The sequence below is a fragment of the Carlito syrichta genome, unplaced genomic scaffold (assembly GCF_000164805.1).
Source record: "Carlito syrichta isolate Samal-C Ts95f unplaced genomic scaffold, Tarsius_syrichta-2.0.1 Scaffold312069, whole genome shotgun sequence".
Classification (NCBI taxonomy): domain Eukaryota; kingdom Metazoa; phylum Chordata; class Mammalia; order Primates; family Tarsiidae; genus Carlito; species Carlito syrichta.
The window spans coordinates 352082-375167 of record NW_007256165.1 but is presented as its reverse complement, the minus strand read 5'-3'; the positions used below and the strand labels follow the sequence as shown (position 1 = coordinate 375167).

At 46.5% G+C, this 23086-nt stretch overlaps 1 protein-coding gene across 18 annotated transcripts; it reads left to right on the top strand.

Annotated features, from left to right (window-relative positions):
• Nucleotides 1-8421: 8421 nt before the first annotated feature.
• LOC103272010 (tubulin beta-2B chain) lies at nt 8422-15516 on the top strand. 18 transcript variants are annotated; one of them, XM_021718301.1, is made up of 5 exons: nt 12300-12594; nt 13384-13492; nt 13749-13859; nt 14207-14815; nt 15161-15516. In XM_021718301.1, exons 1-5 carry the CDS (start codon nt 12538-12540, stop codon nt 15265-15267), a joined length of 993 nt encoding a protein of 330 aa, XP_021573976.1. In that variant the 5' UTR covers nt 12300-12537; the 3' UTR covers nt 15268-15516. The 18 variants fall into 18 exon arrangements, with proteins under 18 accessions (XP_021573970.1, XP_021573976.1, XP_021573975.1 ...); XM_021718300.1 differs by having other exon boundaries at nt 14207-14321; nt 14592-15511; XM_021718297.1 differs by having other exon boundaries at nt 14207-14329; nt 14576-15511.
• Nucleotides 15517-23086: the final 7570 nt, after the last annotated feature.

Sequence of the window (23086 nt, the reverse complement as noted above, 5' to 3'; positions counted from 1 at the left end):
CCAAAGGGCAAGCTGTCCCCAGGGCCAAAATACACAGCCCAGGCTACAGAGTGCCTGCTTCACACGGGCAGAATTCTCTGAGTTTGGAGGAGGAAGACCCCAGTGGGAATGAGAGGCAGAAAAAAATGTGGAGGCGCTGTAGTGTGGACGTATACGAAGGGACTCTGGGTGTCCTCCTACTGAGGCTCTGTTGGGCATTTGTGAAAGTCCAGGTTCTTGAACACCAGCATTACCTTAGGTGTTCATAGGTTTGTTGATATAGGTTCTCAGAACTAATGACCTGGGCAGATTTTGCTCCAGACATCCCAGGACGAGACTAGAGCCCATTCATAGATTGTTTGGGGGAATATCTCTTCCATGGGGAAAGAGAAATTCAGAGTGGTGGGCACATTGTCCACGTGGGTGGTTAGCAGAGCTTATGTGTTCCTCCAGGATCAGTGGGCAGAACAGGGGAAACTTCTCTTTGCGAGTCACTGATTCAGCTGTATTAATGTCTGTCCCAGGCTGGTGTGGCTCACCTCCCACCCCAGCAAAAATAGCAGGCTAGCTGGCATGAGCTTCCTTATATGAGGAAAACGTGGGGTCTATGAGAGTCTCTGCTGGTATAATTCATTTAATGTTTCTTCACTCCTCTACCTGCAGGTTTTTGTTTCCTCTGCAGCTAGTAGCTTCTGTACTTTCTTTTCCTGTTTATACCAGTCCTGAATTGGTTTCTTTTTCAGAACTATGCCTTTCCCTCTGTAGAGGTCATTGAAAATCTCTTCTTTCTCCTGCAAGATTTTTTCTTTTGTTTTCCAGCATAATTTTGGTAGATTGTCACACCTAAATGACCCTACATCCATCAGCTTATGTTAGAAACAAAGGATTTGGCGAACATTCATCTATAAATGCTTTGCCCTCCTTTTCTGATTTCTTTTAAAAACTGTTTTTCACTCTAGTGATCAGTCTCTGCTCAACTACAAAATGGAATGATTTAAAACATCAATTTTCTTCTCTCTCCAAGCAAGAACTCCTTCTACATCTTTCAAAGATTTGCCATAAAAATTTTGTCAGTTCACTGAGTTCAGTATGTTTCTTATTCCAATCATCTTTCCTCAATAACTGTTCCATGTGCCTCTGAAATGTGGTTATTTTTTTTTTCTCATGTCTGGTAGACTTTAGATTTTACTTTTTGTTTAGCTTAGTTTAGCTTCATCATGACATATTTTTGCCTCTGAAAGTTTTGTAAATTCTACACAGAAACATGTAATATTTCCAAAAAGTTTTGACTTTCTCTCTTTCTTTCTTTTTCTTTCTTTCTTTCTTTTCTTTCTTTCTTTCTTTTCTTTCTTTTCTTTCTTTCTTTCTTTCTTTTTTTTTTTTTTTGAGTTGGAGTCACTCATTTGCCCAGGCTGGAGTGCAGTGGCACACTCATAGCCACCCCAGCATCAATCTGCTAGGCTCCGGTGATCCTTCTGCCTCAGCCTTCCAAGTAGCCAGAACTACAGGTGCGTGCTACTATGCCTGGCTAATTTTTTATTTATTATAGAGACAAGGTCTCGCCAAGTTGCTCAGGCTGGTCTTGAACCTGCAGGCTCGGGTGATCCACTCGCCTTAGCCTCCCAAAATGCTGGAATTACAGGCTGAGCCACCGAGCGCGGTTGAATTTTAGCTTTCTAATAACTCGTCCTATTTCTTTACATGGTATTTGTCCTTAGAGCCAAAGCCAGAAGCAGATTCCTCCTGGAATCTAATTTCTTTCTTTGAGTCCTTTGACTGACTCTCAGCCCACTCTCATCAGACACACTCTTGTTCTTTCTGTACCCTGAGTTCCTGAGAAGATTCCTTTGCTGCTTTGATATTCTGTCTAAAATCTCATACTCTTTTGAGAATTAAGTTTGTCATGTGGTACTTTCAAACGTCTGAGCAGTCTGTTGTTCCATCCCTTGATGTCTTCTGTTCTTTTCAACAGGAATAGCTTCCAGAATAAACTGACAAATAACAAGGAAATAAATAATTCCAGCTTCCAGGGTACCAGACTAAAATCTGGCAGATTACTACCAGCTCTTGAAAGAACATGTCAAGCATCCTTCCTGAAGGGACACAGCTTTCTGCAACTGAGGGACTTCTGCCTTGTTCAGAAGTTCCTCGTTCCTTAGCTCACAGGCTATCAAGCAGCCAGCCTCTTCCATCACGTTCAAACCTTCCTCCAGCACTTTCATTTTAAGATCTATTTCTGTAGTCTCCGAGGTCCTCACAGGAATGATATTTCTTTCGTTCTTCTGTGTCTAAAAGTACACATTACCCTTAAAATGAAAAGGCAGGCCACGGTCGGGCATGGTGGCTAATGCCTGTAATCCTAGCACTTTGGGAGGCCAGGGTGGGAGGATTGCTTGAGCCCAGGAGTTCGAGACCAGCCTGGGCAACATAGCAAGACTTCATCTCTACAAAACAATTTTAAAAATTAGCTGGTGGGGTGGCACATGCCTCTAGTCCCAGCTACTCAGAAGGCTGAGGTGGAAGGATTGTCTGAGCCCAGGAGGTTGAGGCTGCTGTGATTATGCCACTGCACTCTAGCCTGGGTGACAGAGTGAGACCCCGACTGAAAAAAATATAAATATATAGGGGTACATTTTCCTTGATTTTTGTTGTTGTTGTTGTTTTGCTGCTTCTAGCATTGAATATTATTTTGGAAAAGTCTGAAATAACTGTAATTTCCTCCGTCTCCTTTTATAAAAATGACTTGATCTTTTTTCTAGGTTGCCCAAAAATCCTTCCTTTATCAATGAAAGATGGGATTTGCATTTCTATTTCTCCCCCTTCAAGTGATCTTTGAGAGGAGAAGGGGAAAGTTTATTTTGTTCTGTCGTCTCAAGCCTTATCACCAAGACAATGGACTGTTTAACAACCTTGATTGGCATGCCAAGAAAGAGGATGCAGATTATTCAGCATGAATTCCTGAGGAATATTTCCTTCTCTCCTTCCATTCTTTCTTAACCAGAAATCTTACAGAAAAGCAAGTGTGAAAATGCAAGAAAAAGGCTGGGTAACTGCTTGCAGGGGATTGAAAGATGATTTCAGATGCGGGCATATATCACAGGGGTCCTACAGTGTCCACCATCCTGCTGGAACTGCAGAGCCTGAGAAGGATAAGACAGGGCCTGGCCGCACCCAGAGGTGATGACAAAGGAAGAGGAGGAAGGTTTCTTTGTGCTTATCTGCAGAACAGTCTGCTCCTGCTTTGGATTAGACATAGCGGGGTGTTTGGTTTGTTTTCTAATTGCATTATATTTGTGATATTTTATTTACCTTAGTCCCATTGTTATTTGACCATACTTAGTTTCAGGTTGTATGGGAGATACAAAGGCTAATAAAAGTCACTGTCATCAAGGGTAACAAACCAGTGGAAAACAGAAAGAGACAGCCATGGAACTAAATTAATCGGGAGCCCTCAGAATAGCACAGGCAAGAACAGCCTTTGGAGTCTGGGAAGAAACTCTGAGAACTTCTGTTTATATTTATTGCATATAAAACTAAAATTATGCTTTAGATTGTTAATGTTCTAAATGACACTGGTGCCCTCACAGAATGCTTGTCTTATGGTTGTGCATCAAGAATTGTTCCCTGGAAAGGGAGGTTCACAAAGAAGGAACTGGCGGTGCGTTTGCCAAGCATATTATTTAGTGTTTGCTTGTGGGGCAACACTTACTCAGTGACAACATGAGCACACCCTGGATATGGTCCCAAGCAGGGAGTTGGAGTCTGGGGAAGGGTCCCGAGGGTGGCCAATTCAGGATGTCCCCTTCCCTTCAGGCGCCATGCCTGGGCACACGGGTCATGCTGATGCCATGGGCAAAATGTTCCCCACACCTGCTAACCACATGTTGCCACTATGCATGGTGAGTGTTCTCACATACCCTTCCTTGAGGCAGTCGGTCCCTGGACCTATTCAGACCTTTAGTTCACCATAATACTAAAAATTCTACCCCTAGAGAGAAATCACAGCCATTCCATGTACATGCAATACATGTACAAGTATGTTCCCAATATTATGCATGCGCACTAGAAACCATACCCTTTTCTCCCTGAATCCCACACTTTACCCTATGTAAGATACTATATAACCTGTGTGCTTGTGCCTTTTATAATCAGGAAAGGTTTTTTCCTGTTCATCCGCAGCTCCTGGTCCACCTTCCCCATACATAAGTTCCTGAATAAAGTCCATGTGTTGTTTGTCTCTGCGTCATTTCTTTTTCTTTTTTCTTTTTTTGAGTTGAGGGTCTTACTTTGTCATCCAGGCTGAAGTGCAGTGGCATGATCATGGCTCAGGCAATCCTTCTGCCTTAGCCTCCTGAGTAGCTGGAACAACAGGTGCACCAGCTATTTTTTAAAGTTTTTTTTGTAGTGACAAGATCTCACTCTGTTGCCCAGGCTGGATTCAAATTCCTGGGCTCAAGCCATCCTCCCACCTCAGCCTCCCAAAGTGCTGGTATTACAAGTGTGAGCCACTGCACCTGGTCCATTTCTAAGTGCTTTTCCTCTGGAGGTCTTGGGCAGAGGGGCGGGTGTGGGGAGTGTCTAACACTACATTGCTCCATAGACCTGGACAAGCTGTTTTAAAGACTACAGCAAAAAAAAAAAAAAAAGTTGTAATATGAAGGTGGCATCAGTGATGCACATACACAAAAAAATAAAGAAATGACCAAGCTCCTTCTATGAGTTATTTGTCAAGTCAATTTCTTTGTTTTGTTTTTTTTAAGAGTCAGGGTCTGCTCTGTCATCCAGACTGAAGTTCAGTAGCACAAAGTCCACTGTGACCTCGAACTCCTGTGCTTAAGTGATCCTCCCACCTCAGCCTCCCAAGTAACTGGGACTATAGGCATGTGCCACCACTCCTAACAAGTAAAGGTGATTTTGAGTGCGGTGACTCATGCTTGTAATCCCAGCACTTTGAGAGACCAAGGTCAGAGGATTGCTTGAGCCCAGGAATTCGAGACTAGCCTGGGCAACATAGCAAGACCTTGACTCTATAAAACATTTTAAAAATAAGTTGGGCAGGGTGGCACATGCCCATAGCCCCAGCTACTCAGGAGACTGAGGTAGGAAGATCACCAGAGCCCAGGAGTTGAAGGTTACTGTGAGCCATGATGGTGCCACTGCACTCCAGTCTGGGTGACAGAGTAAAACCCCAACTCAAAAATAAAAAGTCATGAGGAACCCAAGTCTGGCCAAATGTTGGTCAAAATAAAATGAGAAGTTTAGAAAAGTTTATCTGAAATGTTGATTAACATCTCATATCACTAACAATGTATTTAATATTAAGTATATTATGTATTGAGTATAGGCTTATAAGAATAAATGTATATACTTTATAAATAAATAAGTAAACATATATAGAGAACGAATGAATTTTTTCTTTTACTGGTAGAGATGTGCAATGAAAAAGCTTATTACGTCCTTGCTGTGATATAATAAATACAAAGCCTGTACTCGTCCTTTGAAGACAGCTGGAGGAGGAGAGAATAGGCTGTTCATTGTTCCTGGCAGCTAGGGGGACATATCACTGATCTGTAAGTTACATTATGAAGAATGAGCGAGAAACAGAGAGGGTCATTCCAGGTACATGGAACAGTATGAACAGGGGTTCGGAGGCTTCAGAAAACTTGTTCTTTTTGGAGATCAGTGGGCAGGTTGATGTCTCCTGGAATGCACTGTGTCTAGCCAAAAGGGTGGCAGATAACACTGGAAAGGCAGATCACACACAGATTTGAATAATTCGAATTCTGTGCTAAGAGTTTGAACCATACTCTATAAGCAATAGAGAGTCAATGAAGATGTATGAACGAGGAAGTGCTGCTACCCAGTTTGTACTTTCCATACCTCTGACATCACTTTCAGTGAAAAGTTGGCCAGGGAAAGGAGCGATAATTGATTATATTACTATTGGTTTTTTAAAAAGCAAGTTCTCTCTCTTTCTCTCTCTCCTACTGTTGAAAAACTTAGAACACTCTGTTAACACCAGGATGGAAGACGCTACTCAATATTTAGGATACACTGAGAAACTAATCTTTTTTTTAAAGATGTGGAGTACAGCTCAGGATTAGGTGTACAAGTGAACATAATAAAGGTAAAGTTTGAAAAAGCTTATTACATCCCCACTTGGTCCCCACTTTGCCTGGTTTGAGATCAGGTACCCTTATCGATGTTGTGTTTCCCCCACCTCCACCCCAGCAGTATCCTGTTACTGCCAATGCCTTTCTTATACTATGAGAACTTTAAAAAAAAATTATTTTCTTTTTTTCTTTTTTTTTGAAATGGAGACAAGCACCTGACTCTAAAAAAAAATTTTAAATTATGGTCAAATCCCATAACCTGAAATTTACCATCTTAATCATTTTTAAACTTACTTTTTAAACTTAATACTAGTGGTATTAAGTACATTCACCCTTACTGGTGGTGGTTATGCAACCATCACCACCATCCATCTCAGAAGTTTTTTTCAAAACTGAAGTTCTATACCCATTAAATGTTGACTTCCCATTCCCCTCTCCTACAGTCTGATAACTACCATTCTACATTCTATCTCTATGAATTTGATCACTCTAAATATATAAATATAAATGGATTTATACAGTATTTGTCTGGCTTATTTCATTTAACAAATTGTCTACACGGTTCATCTATGTTATATATGTATCCAAATCTCCTTCCTTTTTAAGGCTAAGCAATATTCCATTGTATGTGTTACCACATTTTCTTTATTCATTCATCCACTGATGGGCACTTGGGTTGCTTCCACCCCTTGACTATTGTGAATAATGTTATAAACATAGGTATATATATCTCTTTGAGATCTTGCTTTCAATTCTTTGGGGTATGTATGTGAGATTAAACCTTTTGACAGGTTTCCTTTTTTTCTGGGAGTTTGCTCAGAGGTTCTCTCTTTTTTAAAAATATTATTATTATTATTATTATTATTGAGAAGCAGTATTATTGTATTGTCCAGACTGGTCTTGAACTCCTGCCCTCAGGTGATCCTCTTACCTTGGCCTACCAAAGCACTGGGATTACAGCCATGGACCACCATGCCAGCCCCAGAGCCTCTTTTAATGTATTATTTTCTTGAAACTTTACTGTAAATATTTGGTGACCACTCAAAAGTAGGGTGGGCATGTCAAGCCCCTAGAGTTCTTTTCGGAAGTTGCCCTTTTTCTGCAATGAGGTTATAGCGTTTGCCTACCAGGCATCTAGAGTTCAGAGGCAAGGATGTTGTTGTGTGTATGCATGTGTATCCACTCGAATACGTGCTTTAATTTTATTTAAATGGTAAGCAAAGGTCTAGGGCAGATTTTGAGGAGAATGGTGAGCTACAGAGATGTTTGCAGGCAGCAGCTGTTGATGGGAGGGTTTCTTTTCTTTCTTTCTTTCTTTCTTTTTTTTTTTTTTTTGAGTTGGAGTCTCACTCTGTCGCCCAGACTGGAGTGCAGTGGCCGCTCCCGGCCACCGCAGCCTCGACCTGCTGGGCTCCAGCGATCCTTCCGCCTCAGCCTTCCGAGTAGCTAGAACTACAGGCGCGCACTACCATGCCTGGCTAATTTTTGATATATTGTAGAGATGAGCTCTCGCCAAGTTGCCCAGGCGGGTCTTGAACCCGCGGGCTCAGGCAATCCACTCACCTCAGCCTCCCAACGGGGGGATTACAGGCTGAGCCACCGAGCCCGGCTGGTGGGAGGGTTTCTAATGAGAGGTGGCAGCCCTATGATCACACTGATATAATAACTATTTGCCACTGATCTTAAAATCGTTCCCAAGTCATATCTTCCTGTGCGGACTCTTTCATTCACAAGGGAAATTTTTTTTTTTTTTTTGAGTTGGAGTCTCACTCCATTGCCCAGGCTGGAGTGCAGTGGCACACACACGGCCACCCAGCGTCGACCTGCTGGTTTCCAGCAAACCTTCTGTCTCAGCCTTCCAAGTAGACAGAACTTCAGGCGCGCACTACCAAGCCCGGCTGATTTTTTAAAAAATGTATTGTAGAGATGAGGTCTCACTAAGTTGCCCAGGCTGGTCTCGAGCCTGCCGGCTCAGGCAATTCACTTACCCCGGCCTCTCGGAGTGCTGGGATCACAGGCTGAGCCAGCGAGCCCGGCCTCACAAGTGACTTATTTATACATTCTTTGATTCCACACACAGTGCCTTGCAGGGGACCTACAGTCACGCGTATTTTATAACGCTCCTATCTAAGAATACTTTCGTCTCTTCTGCTTCTGTTTTCTACTCAGCCTGGCTCTGTATCTGAAATGCCTTTTCCCTGGGCTTCGGCGAGCCTTCCCTGGCTTGCTCTCCGCCAGCCTGTCTAAGGATCTTACAAATCATTGATGGTGGGGGGGCGGAAAGGCTGCCTGAAACAGGGAAACGGTGCCCAGGAACGCCAGGGTTCCGCCTCTGCCAAGTTGTGTGACAAAGGCACATCTCTTCCGTGAAACCTCAGCACTCCCAGTCCGGGCTGCGGCCATTCTAACCCAAATTCACGACCTCCGGCAAGGAGAAAGCCAGCCTTACCGAGGAACAAAGAGTGAAAGTCCCCGCACTGCCCTGCATTCATGGACTCGGGGTTTTCTCTGCGGATTCCAGTCTTTTGTTACCTGGGCTGGCTGGTCCCTCCAGTGCCCCACGCCTGCGGTAGGACAAGGGCAGGAAGGCTCCCACTCCGGCAGCCCCTTTGATTAAACAGCACCGGGGCAACTTCTCATCCGGAGGTGGGAGGGAATGGCTGGGGGGAAGGGGGAGGGCAGTGGGATATAAACTAGGGAGCGACAAAGCTGAGAAAGCGCAGATCTCTCGGTGGGTCCCAGGAGCCCCCTCCACCGCCCCTCCCCGTAGTTACGATATGGGGCTACGACCCATTCCTAGCCCGGATTTTCTGGGCATTTGGCTCCTTTACATAAATGTTATAGGATTGGTCGTTTTCCAATAGTTCTAACTGGAGAGCATTGAGAAAAGTAAAAAAAAAAAAAAGGAAATAATGATGGATTATTTGCGGTCTCTTTCTTTCGATTCCTCTTCGTTCATTGGCCAAGGGTCGGTTGCCAAGGAAACCGAGGACATCTCCGCTGCAGATTGGGCTGTCAGGCTGGGGCTGCGGGCTTGGTTTTAAGCGGTGAATGCGGACAAGCGGTGGGGAAACCCTGCCGCTAAACGTCTAGTAATTTCAATAAACGTGTTAAAAATGCAGTTTGCGTCGAGAAAACAATGCGTTTTAAAATTGACTGCCAATCCATCTGTGGAAAGCTCCCTTTCTATCAGATTTCTTCGATTACTAGAAGCAATGTCAAAGACAAATGTAAAATCACTTGAGGATTTGCCATTGGGAAAAAAATCTGAAAATTGTGAGAGCAAATATATTTTAATAGGGTGGGAGATATCTTGCTCACTTCAGCCACACAATTAAAAAAGTGTTGGGCAGCCAACTCGGGTTCCCTTCCACTGTGGGAGCTTTTCTGTCCTCTCAATAAATCCTGCTTTTTAAAAAAGTGTTGAGTTTTATTCTACGGAGCGATATTTTTACGACCATCTCTGAAAGGGACAAATTTTAAACGTTAGTATATCATGAAAACTAACAGTATGCAAGCTATCATGAAATATGTTGCCCTGAAATCTTCATGCCTGATGTACAATGACCTAGATGAAGAATAGTGTATAATAAATAGACAAAAAGAAATTCTAGAGACTCAACCGAGAACGACGTTTATTTTTTTATTTGAAGCAGGGTGTTAGTGTCTTCTTGCGAGTTACATGGAATAAGGATGATTTTTTTTTTTTAATTGGTGGGTGGGGTGACTATCCGATAAACTGGAAGACTTTAAAGAAAGGCGTGGCTGTCATGAACATTTCACACAAAATCAGCTCCTTGTGAAAATAAAAATATGCAGCATCGTAATTCCAGCGGGTGTGGGGTGGGTGTAGACGGGTTATCGAGAACACCTGCTCGGGAGGGGCGGGGTTGAGCGACAATTCGAGCAAAACGTCTGAAAGGAAAGCGGATCCTGGGCCAGGGATGCTGGGTCCACATGGGCAGCGGGTTTTTAGAGGGATGATTTCCAGTCTCACCCCACCCCAAACCTCCTCCCCTAAAAGAAAAGAAACCCGCGAGGAAAGGGTCCTTTCATCTCAGTAACCTCGAACACACCTTTTCACCCGGGCACGCAGCGGAGATCTGGCTCTGAAACAGAAGCTGAGAAATGAAACCGTTAGGCGAGGCCGGCGGTGGCTCAAATTCCCCAGCGGGGAACTGAGTCCCGAGAGTTGCGCCCCCGGGGGTAGTTCCTGGGCTCTCCTAGCCAGGCGGTGGCCGCTCGGGCGCTTCTACACTCGCAGCGCGGGTGCCTTCCCCGCTCGGTTCTTTCCGGCCCGGTTCGTTTCCACCACTTCGAGGCCGACACCTGCCGAGGCCCTTTCGGCCGAGTCGCAGTCACCTTCCCCGAGAGCTGGGGTGCCTGGAAGGCGGGATTCCAAGCCCAACCCCGTCTTTAGCTTGTCGTGTGGCCTTGGGTGGTGTTCGCCTTCCACGTCTCTGCAGCTACAGATCTGATTAGAAACTCGGGGGTCAAGCTCTAGGTCCCTGGGACCCCGCGGGTGGGGCATGCGGACAGACCCTCCCCTGCTCTGCGGTCGCCCGCCCCCACCCTGACCCGAGTGCCCGCAGCCGCGCCGAGGAAACGCTCCAGTCCGGGCGCCCCGGGCTTTTGTTCTCTTTGTACAAGGGAATCGAGTTGAAAGCCCTCTCCCACCCCCAGCGGGAAAGGGAGGCGATGGCAGTTTGCTGATAGTCCTGGGAGGCTCTCACTCAACAGCTGCAGGCTCCGCTTCGCCGCGGGAACCCAGGTCACTCGGCTGCTCTTGCCGGGAGAGGAAAGGGGTCACTTCACCCCGCAAAGACCAGTCCCGCGTGGGAGTCGGCGCGCTTCAACCATCGAATTGCGGGGACAGGTTGTGCAGTGAACGCTTCTGCTTCCCTGTCCCCTCCTTTCCTCAAAGGCACGCGGGTTTCGCCTTCTCTCTCTCCTCCCTCTCTCTCTCTCTCTCTCTCTCTCTCTCTCTCTCTCACACACACACACACACACACACACACACACACACACACACTCACTCACGCGCGCACGAAAAATAACAAAGAGATCTGCTTCTTCTTCGACACCTAGACTGCGGGAGTGGAGGGAGTGTCGGCGCCCCAAGGCTGCGCACGCGCTCGTGTGAGCCCGCGAGGTCTCCGGGGGTCTCGCGCGGCACTGCAGTTTTTAGGCGTGTCCTCCACCCACCCCCACATCCGCAGCACAGAGCCTGGGAGCTCGAGGTCGCCGCGATGGAAGATGAGGCTGTTCGCGGGGACCATCCCTGGAACCCACCCCCTGACTTGACAAGGGCTGTGCTGAGCCCTGAGACGGGAGCGACCGGCTTGAGATTTTAAATACCCAGTTGCAGAACAGATCCCACGCTTTTGTGAGCCCTTTGTTCCGCCGACAGCCCCGCCCCCGGGACCCCACCCTCTCTCTGCCCTCTGGACAGCCCACGTTGCACAGCCAGCCTCACCCACGCCATCACCCGCGAGGAACGGCCCTTGGAGTGCAGGGGTTCCAGATACCAGCCGGCGCGCTGGGGACTCTGAGAGCGGGCCAGTCAGGGTTAGGGGGGCTCTGAGGGCGCCTCAACCCTGGATGCTGCTAACGCAGTGAGAGGGAGCAAGCGACCCTAAACGGAGACAAAGGAGAGAATAGGCGGATGCCCGGGCGAGGCCAAGGACACCTTGGTGCTCTTGGGCCACAGGTGTCCCGGGTCGCAATCACACAGACTTCCTTCTGGGGCCACCTGTACTCCCCTCCATGTGAGGGGGTGTCGGCGCCTGGGCAGTCCTGGGGTTCCAGGATTGAGGGAAGGGGCAGTGGTCGCACCAGGGGAGGTGGGTTGGAGAAATCAGGCCTGTAGCGAGTTAGAGCGCAATCGAGGTGGCGGAGCCACCTCAACCCTCCCACCTGCCGGCACCCAGAGAACCTGACGGCTTCTCCACCTGCTCCAGTCCTCCCTCGTTCTCATACAGTGCCAGCTGTCCCCACGCCCGGGGCCTGCCACCCTCCCCTTCTTCGCCCTTCCCCCATTTCCCCGTACCCAGCTCCTCCCCCCCCCCCCGCCACCATAGTCCTAGACAATGCACACGCCCCCACCCTACTCCCCAGAGCCCCCACCCCTATCCCGGGCCGCACGTCCGCTCTGATTGGCCGCGGGCCGGTGGTCCAGCCCCCCGGACGGTCCCTCGGGCTCGGAGCATTACGTCAGCTGGGCCTGGAGAGCGCCAGCGCGAAGGGGACTGGGGGGCTCGGGCTGGGGGCGCGGCCTGCGCCGGCCGCCCCACCCTCCCTGCTTAAAAGCTCGAGCCCGCGGGGCCGACGCTCTCAGCCCTTCGGTTCCCGAGCGCCTTCCTGGTGACCCCGCAGTGGGTGTGTGAGGGGAGGACGGACAGACCCACCAGACGCCACCGGACCAGGAGGGAGCTGACGAGGCACCATGCGTGAGATCGTGCACATCCAGGCGGGCCAGTGCGGCAACCAGATCGGTGCCAAGGTGGGCGCGCCGCGGGGAGGGGACAGGATGAGGGTGGAACCCAGGCCAAGCGCCCCTCGGAGTCTGCGGGCGCGGTCTGGGCAGGCCCGGATTCGCCAAGTGCAGACCTACGCGGCCGCTTTGTGCCGCCGAGTGGGGCGTGGGCTCGGAGGCGACTTTCGGGGGCAGAGGGGGAACCTCCCTTTATTTGTTTGCTGTAGCTCGTTTAGAGTTCCGGTCACCCTTCGCCCCCTCACGCTCGCCACTCGGCCGTGTCCGCCTGCCTGGAAAGGGCGAGGGTGTGTCTGCGAGGCTTTGCCCGCAGGCCTGCTCGAGGAGCTGGGATACGAGGAGAATTGGTTGTATTCGCTCGCACCCGTGTCGAGCTGCGGGGGGAGGGGAGGGATGGGGAGCGATTGTCTCGCGGTGGCAGGACGTGCTTAGAATCCCAAGCCACGGTCCTTCGGCTCCTCGGTTCCTGTTTCCCCGCCCATCTTTCCCTGCCCTTGCCTCCTGCCGACGCCCGAGGCTGGAACCGCGAGCGCCGAGCTCCGCCACCGCCCGGCTTGTGTCGGTGCCTCCCCCCACGACCCCTGCTTCAGCAGTGAGCAGCTGTTCGCCTGGGAAACGCCCAGTTTCAACTTTCTGACCCTGCAAAATACTAGCCCCTGCGGCTGTGCTCGGGTCACGCCTCCCTGTAAAGCTCCTAAAATGTTGGGTTGTCAGAACTTTCATTGTAAGTCGCAGCGTTTCTGGGGGCGGGGCGGAGGGGTATCAGTGCAGGACTAAACGCAGCCTTTTCTGCCTCAGTTTTGGGAGGTCATCAGTGATGAGCATGGTATCGACCCCACTGGCAGTTACCATGGAGACAGTGATTTGCAACTGGAGAGAATCAATGTTTACTATAATGAAGCCACGGGTAATTGCTCTTAACTCACCCCTTCATTTTCTACCCTTCTCCCCTTCCTGGGACTGACCCTAGGGGTTTGACCCCAGGGGAGGGTGGACTAGGATCCCCACTCTCTCACTGCAGTATTTCAGCGGGCTCCCTTTGAGAACCTGGTCTTGGTCCCCGCCCCCTCCTTTGTTTGGGCAACATCCCTACCTGCAGGAACCAAGTCCTTCTCTGCAGAGCTCTCTGCCTGCCAGTCTAAGTCAGCTCTCAATCCCCACAGGTAACAAATACGTTCCTCGGGCCATCCTGGTGGATCTGGAGCCGGGCACGATGGACTCGGTCAGGTCTGGACCATTTGGCCAGATCTTCAGGCCAGACAACTTTGTGTTCGGTGAGTGCCTGGCAGGGCTGAGCATGTGGAGTTCATATTCCACTGGGCAGCTCAGGGTTGGAGAAGTGTGACCGCCCAAGGGAGAGCATGAAGAACCAGTTGTGTACCCACTAAGCTTTAACACCGGCCAAAAAAAATGTTTGTCTCGCAACTTCTAATAGCTGGGTGCCCTGGCCTTCCTTATTTATAATTACATCCACAGCCAAATATTTTAACGTCTGGCTCTTTTGGTGATAACCTGAAAAAATCTTATCTGAATCCTGACTCACTGATCTATATTAAGGGATTTGAGATAAGGAATTTAATACAATCACTAGTGGCTTACGAATTCTCTTTCCCTCTGGCAGGCCAGAGTGGAGCCGGAAATAACTGGGCAAAGGGCCACTACACAGAGGGAGCCGAACTGGTAGACTCGGTCCTGGATGTGGTGAGGAAGGAGTCAGAAAGCTGTGACTGTCTCCAGGGCTTCCAGCTGACCCACTCACTGGGCGGGGGCACAGGCTCCGGGATGGGCACCCTGCTCATCAGCAAGATCCGGGAGGAGTACCCAGACCGCATCATGAACACCTTCAGCGTGATGCCCTCGCCCAAGGTGTCCGACACTGTGGTGGAGCCCTACAACGCCACCCTCTCTGTCCACCAGCTGGTGGAGAACACAGATGAGACCTACTGCATCGACAACGAGGCCCTGTACGACATCTGCTTCCGCACCCTGAAGCTCACCACCCCCACATACGGCGACCTCAACCACCTGGTATCGGCCACCATGAGTGGGGTGACCACCTGCCTGCGCTTCCCCGGCCAGCTGAACGCAGACCTGCGCAAGCTGGCCGTGAACATGGTGCCCTTCCCGCGCCTGCACTTCTTCATGCCTGGCTTCGCACCCCTGACCAGCCGCGGCAGCCAGCAGTACCGGGCCCTGACGGTGCCCGAGCTCACCCAGCAGATGTTCGACTCCAAGAACATGATGGCCGCCTGCGACCCCCGCCACGGCCGCTACCTGACGGTGGCTGCCATCTTCCGGGGTCGCATGTCCATGAAGGAGGTGGACGAGCAGATGCTCAACGTGCAGAACAAGAACAGCAGCTACTTCGTGGAATGGATCCCCAACAACGTGAAGACGGCCGTGTGCGACATCCCGCCCCGTGGCCTGAAGATGTCGGCCACCTTCATCGGCAACAGCACGGCCATCCAGGAGCTGTTCAAGCGCATCTCGGAGCAGTTCACGGCCATGTTCCGGCGCAAGGCCTTCCTGCACTGGTACACGGGCGAGGGCATGGATGAGATGGAGTTCACCGAGGCCGAGAGCAACATGAACGACCTGGTGTCTGAATACCAGCAGTACCAGGACGCCACCGCCGACGAACAGGGGGAGTTTGAGGAGGAGGAGGGTGAGGACGAGGCTTAGGGTCCCTCTGGGGCAGGGTAGGGAGAGCTGAGAGGAGAGGTGGGGTGGGGTGGGGTCATGGAGCAAACCCCAGCGGTGGAGCGAAGATGCATGGTCTATGTTAGGTGTGTGCGCTGGTTCTCTGGTGCTCTTCACTGTTGCCTGTCACTTTTCCCCCTTTTTGTAATATTGATGACATCAGTGTAACATCTGAGATATTTCTGAACGACTGTTGTAATGGCTAAATTCACATAAACACTTGTGTCCGAATGGTGTCCTCTTTTCTTTCTCTTCCCTTTTCTGTTTATTGACTTCCCTATTATTGACGCAAATATAACTTTCTGAACACTATTTTAAATTCTTCCCTTAAGAAACAGAAGACTAGCTAAAAACCTAAATGAATTTGCTCTTTCAGTGTGATATAATTGAACCAACCACAATCATATTCATTGTAAGATGGGAGATGGACTCAAGTCTGTAAGTAAATATTTTATTAGTTGAAAGGATGTCTACGTAAAAGCACACTGTGTGTTTCCATCTAGAAATTCGACTATGCCCTTATTTCCTTCACAAAATTTTCTTTAATACTCATGCACACAACACAAAATTCTAAATGTATGGAAAGTTAGTGTCTCCTCCTCCTGTGTTCCTTGATGGTTTTATCTCTGGAGGGAAAACATTCCTCATTATCTTTCATATATCCTTGCAGAAAAAATCCATATATTTTATTTATTCTCTTTATTTTTAATTTTTTTTGAGTTGGAGGCTCACTCTGTCACCCAGGCTGGAGTGCAGTGGCATGCTCATGTCCACCACAGCCTTGACATGCTGGGCTCAAGTGATCCTTCTACCTCAGCCTTCCAAATAGCTGGAACTACAGGCACGTGTCACTACACCCAGCTAATTTTTTTATTTATTGTAGAGATGAGGTCTCGCCAAATTGTCCAGGCTGGTCTCAAACCCATGGGCTCAGGCAATCCTCTTACCTCGGCCTCCCAAAGTGCTGGGATTATAGGCATGAGCTACCGAGCCCGGTCCTATTTTCAAACCTATGTAGAATATTCCACCTTAACCTTCACACAGGGTATGACGCTAACACAGTGTTCTTCAGCTTCCTTCCTTTACTATACAGTGTGCCTTGTTATGGAGAGCTTCCCTCCTTTAAGTAGATAAATAGCATTTGTTAGGGGCCATGTTTTATTTAGCCAATTCCTTAGGACACTTAGGTTTATACTTTTTTCTTCTGGTAGAGTACCACAAATGAATAATTTTGTGCATATATCATTGTGTACATGAGAATAGCAGTCTTTAAGTTTATCAAATTTTCTGTCAAAAGGTATTTGATAAGATTCCTTTTTAAGTTAATGAAATTACCTTTACTTAGGAATAAATGACCATAGATTTATAAACAGTTAATAGGTTTATTCTCAAGCAACTTTTTTTCCCCTAGCAATCATGTTTATACTATATTAAAAACCATTTGTACTTAAGTTAATTTCATTTGAGTTTATATGGAATCATAAATTCTGGATAATTGGAGAATTTTACCTTAAGTAGGAAGCCACAATAATTTTTAGTTCATTGAATTTTTAACATGCAGAACTAGGAGCTGGAATTTGACTCTGGACTTGAACTTAGCCACTAAAGAAGCTATAGGATAAATATACGTTGTCAAAATAGTGCCAATACTCTGCTTTAATATGGGCCAGTTTTTCATTTTGGGAAGAGAAGTAGAGTGTGAGTTATAAATATGTATATAATATATATATATTATCTACATACACCTTTAGGAAGAAAAATATCAAGAAAACTAGGTTTAAATTTTTTCTAGTTTTTAAACAAAATTAGAAAAAAAATGACTTGAAATCTGACCTTACGTTTATTCATTCTGCTTAGTCCCACCCTTACTTAAATGTTAAAAAGAAAAAATAAAATGAGTGAAGGTTTCCATTATAAAAGAAGCAGAAATGCATTTGAAAATAGTTCCAAAGAAAAGTATAATTCTAAATAGTGTGAAAATAAGTTAACATGGCTCCCACAAATGGAAAAGAACAGCAGTTCACTTTACAAGTATTATCACAAAAACTTGACTGCAATGAACAGGGTCAAACATATCAAGAGCCAGTCGCTCCAGCTCCAATTTTCTATATCTAACAGCAAACTGGCAGTTGTGATTTCTTCTGAGCTGGTGTAAAGCTTCCAACCTAGTGGTGACATTGGCTTTAAACGCCCTGAATACTTGGGCAGCTACCAAGGTCCCTTGAGTCTATCATTGGCCATGCATTCCCTAAATCCTGCCAGTTATGTGACCAGTACCTTTGGAGAATAGTGGTATAGTATCCAAGTGCCTCTTGGCACACTGTTGGGCTTCTCTTCTGCTTGATGAGAAAGGGGCAAGCAGACACCAGCAGGCCAGCCTGCTAGCCAGTTAGCATACTCACCTCTGCACTGCTAAAGCTTATTTTGGCAAACTGACCTGTCAGCCAATGCTCTGGGGCCTAATATAGACTTTAAATGCATACTTAGAAAAAGAGTTCAAAATGAGAAAAATACTCAGGCTAATACCTGGATTAAGATGTTACCTTGGGACCATTAGTCTCCTTTGTCACATTACCATTATGTGATGGGATTTAGTGACCATGTGGATGGTGATGGTGTGATTGGTGGTGATGATGGTGGTGATGGTGGTAGTGTTGGGATGGTGGTCGTGTGGTGGTGGTGATCATGATGGTGGTAGTGATGGTAGTGGTGGCGATGGTGGTAGTGTGGTGGTACTGGTTATGTTGATGGTGGTGGAGGTGGTGGTGGTGACGGTGATAGTAGTAGTTTTGTTGTTACGGTGGTGACAATGACAGTGGTGACAATGATTTTGTTGTTACAGTGGTGACAATGATGGTAGTAGTTTTGTTGTTACAGTGGTTATGATAGTGGTAGTGGTGGTGGTGATGGTGGAAGTGATGGTAGTATTGGCGGTGATGGTGTCTATGTCTGTTTTCAACACTTTTCAAAAGAAATGTTCTATCATTCCCTGATAAGCTCAGAGGAGGGTATTTACTTCTGAATAGGCACAGTACACAAATTACAAGACCCACCAGGATATGATGCAGGATTAAGAGGTTGGAGTTAGGAAGGGGGTATTGGAGTCACCTTGAGGTTGTCTTAAGAGTCTGAAAAGGAACTAAAACTCCAATGGGCTCTAAATTAGCCTGCTCCTCTACATCAGCCTCCAAAATGATCTAGATATATGTTGTATTTCCCATTTTATCATTAAAAGTGTGTTAGATTAACAGCAGTTTGAACTAAAAGTAACTTTAAGAGATCATCTCAGCCGGGCTCGGTGGCTCAGCCTGTAATCCCACGCCTTTGGGAGGCTGAGGTGAGTGGATTGCCTGAGCCCGCAGGTTCGAGACCCGCCTGGGCAGCGAGACCTCATCTCTACAATAAATCAAAAATCAGGCGGGCATGGTAGCGCATGCCTGTAATTCCGGCTACTTGGAAGGCTGAGGCAGAAGGATCGCCGGAGCCCAGCAGGTCGAGGCTGCGGTGGCCGGGAGCGGCCACTGCACTCCAGTCTGGGTGACAGAGTGAGACTCCAACTCAAAAAAAAAAAAGAGATCATCTCACTTACCCTACTTCTTGTATAAGTAAGGAAGCTGAGGATCAGAGGCTTTTATCTAGCATCCCAGAACCCTTCTGTAGAAATTGAGTTTGTACGGAACTTTCTTTTCTTACTACAGCTGCATCACTCAACCACATGAGGATTGTGAAGAAGGGAAAAAATGAATGTCAAGGAAAAACCCAAGGTGTGTCTTGGTCCCACTCAACTTTCCCAGATGGTCACAGACATAGTGCCAAGCCTTATGTCTGTAATGGAGTCACTGGTTTCCAGGTGCTATTCAATTTTCTAGTCCTAAACACCACATACACCATGCTCTAATGCAAATATGGTTGCAAGAGAAATATTCTACTAGGGGCAATTATTGTGAAAATGGATAGGAAGGTAATGAAGACTCTTTAGCGCCACCTTTTGTACATCTCCATTTTAGTTGAGGCATGACTTGCATACTGGATAGAGTTGCTTAGCAACTTCTGTAAGGATGATTTCTTTTCAGTATGGAGATGCCCTATGATGAGGTCATGCTTTTCTAAATGCACCTCAAAGTTGAGCCATTCACTTGAAAAGAGACTCATTCATATCTCTGTTTCTTTTCTTTTCATTTTTTTTGAGTTGGAGTCTCACTCCGTCGCACAGGCTGGAGTGCAGTGGCATGCTCACGGCCAACCCAGCATCGACTTGCTAGGCTCCAGCGATTCTTCTGCCTCAGCCTTCCAAGTAGCCAGAACTACAGGTGTGTGCTACCACCCCTGGCTAATTTTTTATTTATTGCAGAGACGAGGTCTTGCCAAGTTACCCAGGCGGGTCTCAAACCCGCAGGCCAATCCATTTGCCTCGGCCTCCCAAAGTGCTGGGATTTCAGACTAAACCACCAAGCCTGGCCCATACCTCTGTTTCTTAACCTCCCTGCCTCCCCAGCCCTCATGTTTCTCTGAAGGCGTGCTTGACGACACATACCCAGAGAAGTTAATTTGGGTGCAGTCTATTTCACTCGAAACACTTCGTAGTCATTTTTTCTTTTTCTTTTAATTGAGATACAATTCATATATCGTGAAATTAACCAATTAAAGGAGTATAAGTCTGGGTTTTCATATATTCACAGAATTGAGCAATAACCATCATGTAATTCCAGGACATTTTCACCCCAAAAAAAGAAACCCCCATACCCACTGGCAGTCACTCCTAATTCCCCTCTCCCCCTTTTTCTCCACCACTCTAACTCCTGGAAATCACTAATCTTTCTATCCCAATGGATTTGCCTATTCTCAACATCTCATATAAATGAATCTCCTGTGTCTGTTTTGTGGTTGTCATTGTTGTTTTTGGCACAATATTTGCAAGCATCATCCATGTTGTAGCATTTACCAGTATTTCATTCCTTTTATGGTTGAATAATATACCATTGTCTAGATAGATCACATTTTGTTTATCCATTCATCTGTTGACAGACATTTGGGTTTGTCCACTTGGGCTATTAAGAATAATGCTGCTAATAAAATTTCATGTTTATGTGTGTGTATGTTTTCATTTCTCCCAGGTATGTTCCTAGGAGTGGAATTGCTGGGTTGTATAGCAACTTTATGTTCATAATCATTTTGACTTCTACCTAAGAATGCACATGTACACACACACACACACACACACACACACACACACGCACACGCACACGCGCACACACACACACACACACACACACACACACACAGATTTGCCCAGAAAGTCAAGATGGATGAGAGATCAGTAATTCTTCAGCATTCTGTACTTGTACATTCACACAGAGTCTTAGGATTATAGAGTTTTAGAAACAGAGAGAACTTTAGAGATCTTCTAATACTACCTCACTGAGTCAGTCAGGGCTGAGGTTCAGCTGCTAGCAACAATGGAGATGGGTTATTTTGACTACTCACTTAAAAAAAAAATAGTTTAGAGACACAAGCTCTGGCCACTGTAGCTCCGGATATTCCCTGTTCCAGACTCTTCTTTTCTGCAATTCCAATCATTGCCAGTGACTGCCACCTTGAAGTTCTCAGGGCACAAAAGGTTGCTGCAACTCTAGCCATGGTACCAGGTCCCAGACAAAAGGAGGGGAAGCAGGGAGGGTAAAAAGACACCTTCTGGCTGAGTCAGCCACCTCCAAAGACCTGTGCCAAGATCCCCCTGACTTCTGCTGGTATTCCCTTGGCTACTCTTTTCCACAAGCAGTGTGAAAAAGATAGTTTTTCATTATCTCCCCAACAATTTAGATGTTCTGTTAGGAAGCAGAGAAGGGACACTGGATAGGTAACCAGAAGTTTCTTCCATAATTAGAGAGTGGCTAAGAAGTGACATTAATCTGGTCTCTTAGCTCTTCTTCCAGTGCTCTCTGTAAACATAAGTTTTCAAGGTGTTTCATGCTAAGAAAAAGCCCTCATTTTCTAAAACAGAGTGGAAGACTAAACGAAAGAAGATATCTTTGTCCAAATTTCTGTATCAAAATGTTTACACTTCAGGTAACCTCAGGACTTTCTGAGTTTTAGTTAACTGATGACAACTCATATTCATGACTTGTTTTTTAATGATATACAAGGGAGGATCCCCAAAAACTGGAGTTTATTTATGAAAAAACTGTGTATTTATTCTCACATGTTTAAACATTAGTCACCTTCAAAGTACTCTCCCTTTGATGCAATACATCTATCAAAATGCTTTCCCCATTACTCAAAACTGTCTTTGAACTCTCCAATTTTAATGCCTTTTAAGTGCTCCTGCTGTTTTTTGTTTCACCTCTTCCACATAGGTAAAATGTTTCCCTTTAAAGACTTTTTCTGGGGAAACAACAAAAAGTTGTTCAGGGTTGTTTTGACTGAATAAGAAGGGTGGGGCATGGGGATCATGCCACTTTTCATCCAAAACTGAGCATAGTGTGGTAAGGGCAGGTGCGTTGTCATGATGGAAGAACCAGACACCTGTTTGCCACAACTTGGGACATTTCTCCTGCAGATTGTGACACAACCTTCTCAAAATTTCCAGATAAAAACTTTGGTTGACCATTTGATCTGGAGGAACAAATTCCAAGTGTACTACCAGGGGCCCGCCCTTCAAAAGATAATTCTGGTTTTTTTTAGGGGGGGTGATCCCTCCTCATACAGTGAAATGATCATGAATATCTATCAGCTAAAGCAATGACATTTTTTCTCATGAATATATTCACTGTAACTTGCATACCTGGTCACTGAGGAGAAAGAATGAAGACTACTTTGGTGAATTGAAAGAGAAGAGAGGGCGCACACCAGGTATGAGCCATGGTCACTCAGAGGACATTGCCCAGGAAGAAATTGATAGATGACAGAGACTACCACAAGACCAAGGTCTGAAGGACAAGGGAGTGCCAGGGAATGTGTTGGATACTACATCCAGCAGTGGTTGAGGACCTGAGAGTTCAGCTGAGAGGGACAAGCCTTCAGAAGTTAAGAGGAAGATACAAGAATTCAGCAGGTCAGATCATCAAAGATAAAGCTCTGAAGAGCGCACTATTACTAAGTAAGCCAGAATCTAGAGGAGCAGTTACTGCTTTTGCGTTACTTTCTGGGTAGATAGGCATGGTTTTAGGAACTCAGTTTGCAGGAAAGGTGAAGGGAATCCACATTTACCAAGTGTCTACTATGCACTTAGACATATTACTATATAGTCCATAGTGTCAGGTAGAGAGACATCTCAACTATGCATTTATGAACTTTGAGACCTTCTAACAAGTTATTTCCTCCTCTCTAAATCCCTCTATATAACAGAGTTCTTAAAGAGGATTAAATGGCATTAAGGTATGTAACAATAAGAAAGTAATAATAGCTAGTACTTGTTGAATATGTGCTGATTATTACATGTTTATCTCTTTTAATCCTCACTGTATACTTTGGGTCCTTTTGATTGTGTCTGAAATTAATTCAAAACTTGCTTACAAAAGGAATAAGAGGGCAAAACTACTGGCTCATATAACTGAAAAGTCAAGGGGTAGATCTTTTAGGTTCTATCATGGTTATATCTGAAGCCTTTAATTATGTCATCAGAAAATTTCTCTCTTCATTACTCTCTTGACTTTGTATTCTCCTGTTTTGTCTTTATTCTTTGGCAAGGTCTCCCTACATATTGGCAACTTAAGACTTATACTGTCCTATTGCTAGAAAACTTGAGAAAAGAAGGGGGTAACTGAGTATGGTAGTATGTGCCTGTTGTCCCAGCTACTTGGGA

Coding starts and splice junctions, on each gene's coding strand:
- LOC103272010 (XM_021718284.1), top strand. CDS start 12,538: ATGCGTGAGATCGTGCACATCCAGGCGGGCCAGTGCGGCAACCAGATC. Junction 12,595..13,368: donor GCAACCAGATCGGTGCCAAG/GTGGGCGCGCCG, acceptor GACTAAACGCAG/CCTTTTCTGCCTCAGTTTTG. Junction 13,860..14,206: donor GCCAGACAACTTTGTGTTCG/GTGAGTGCCTGG, acceptor TCCCTCTGGCAG/GCCAGAGTGGAGCCGGAAAT.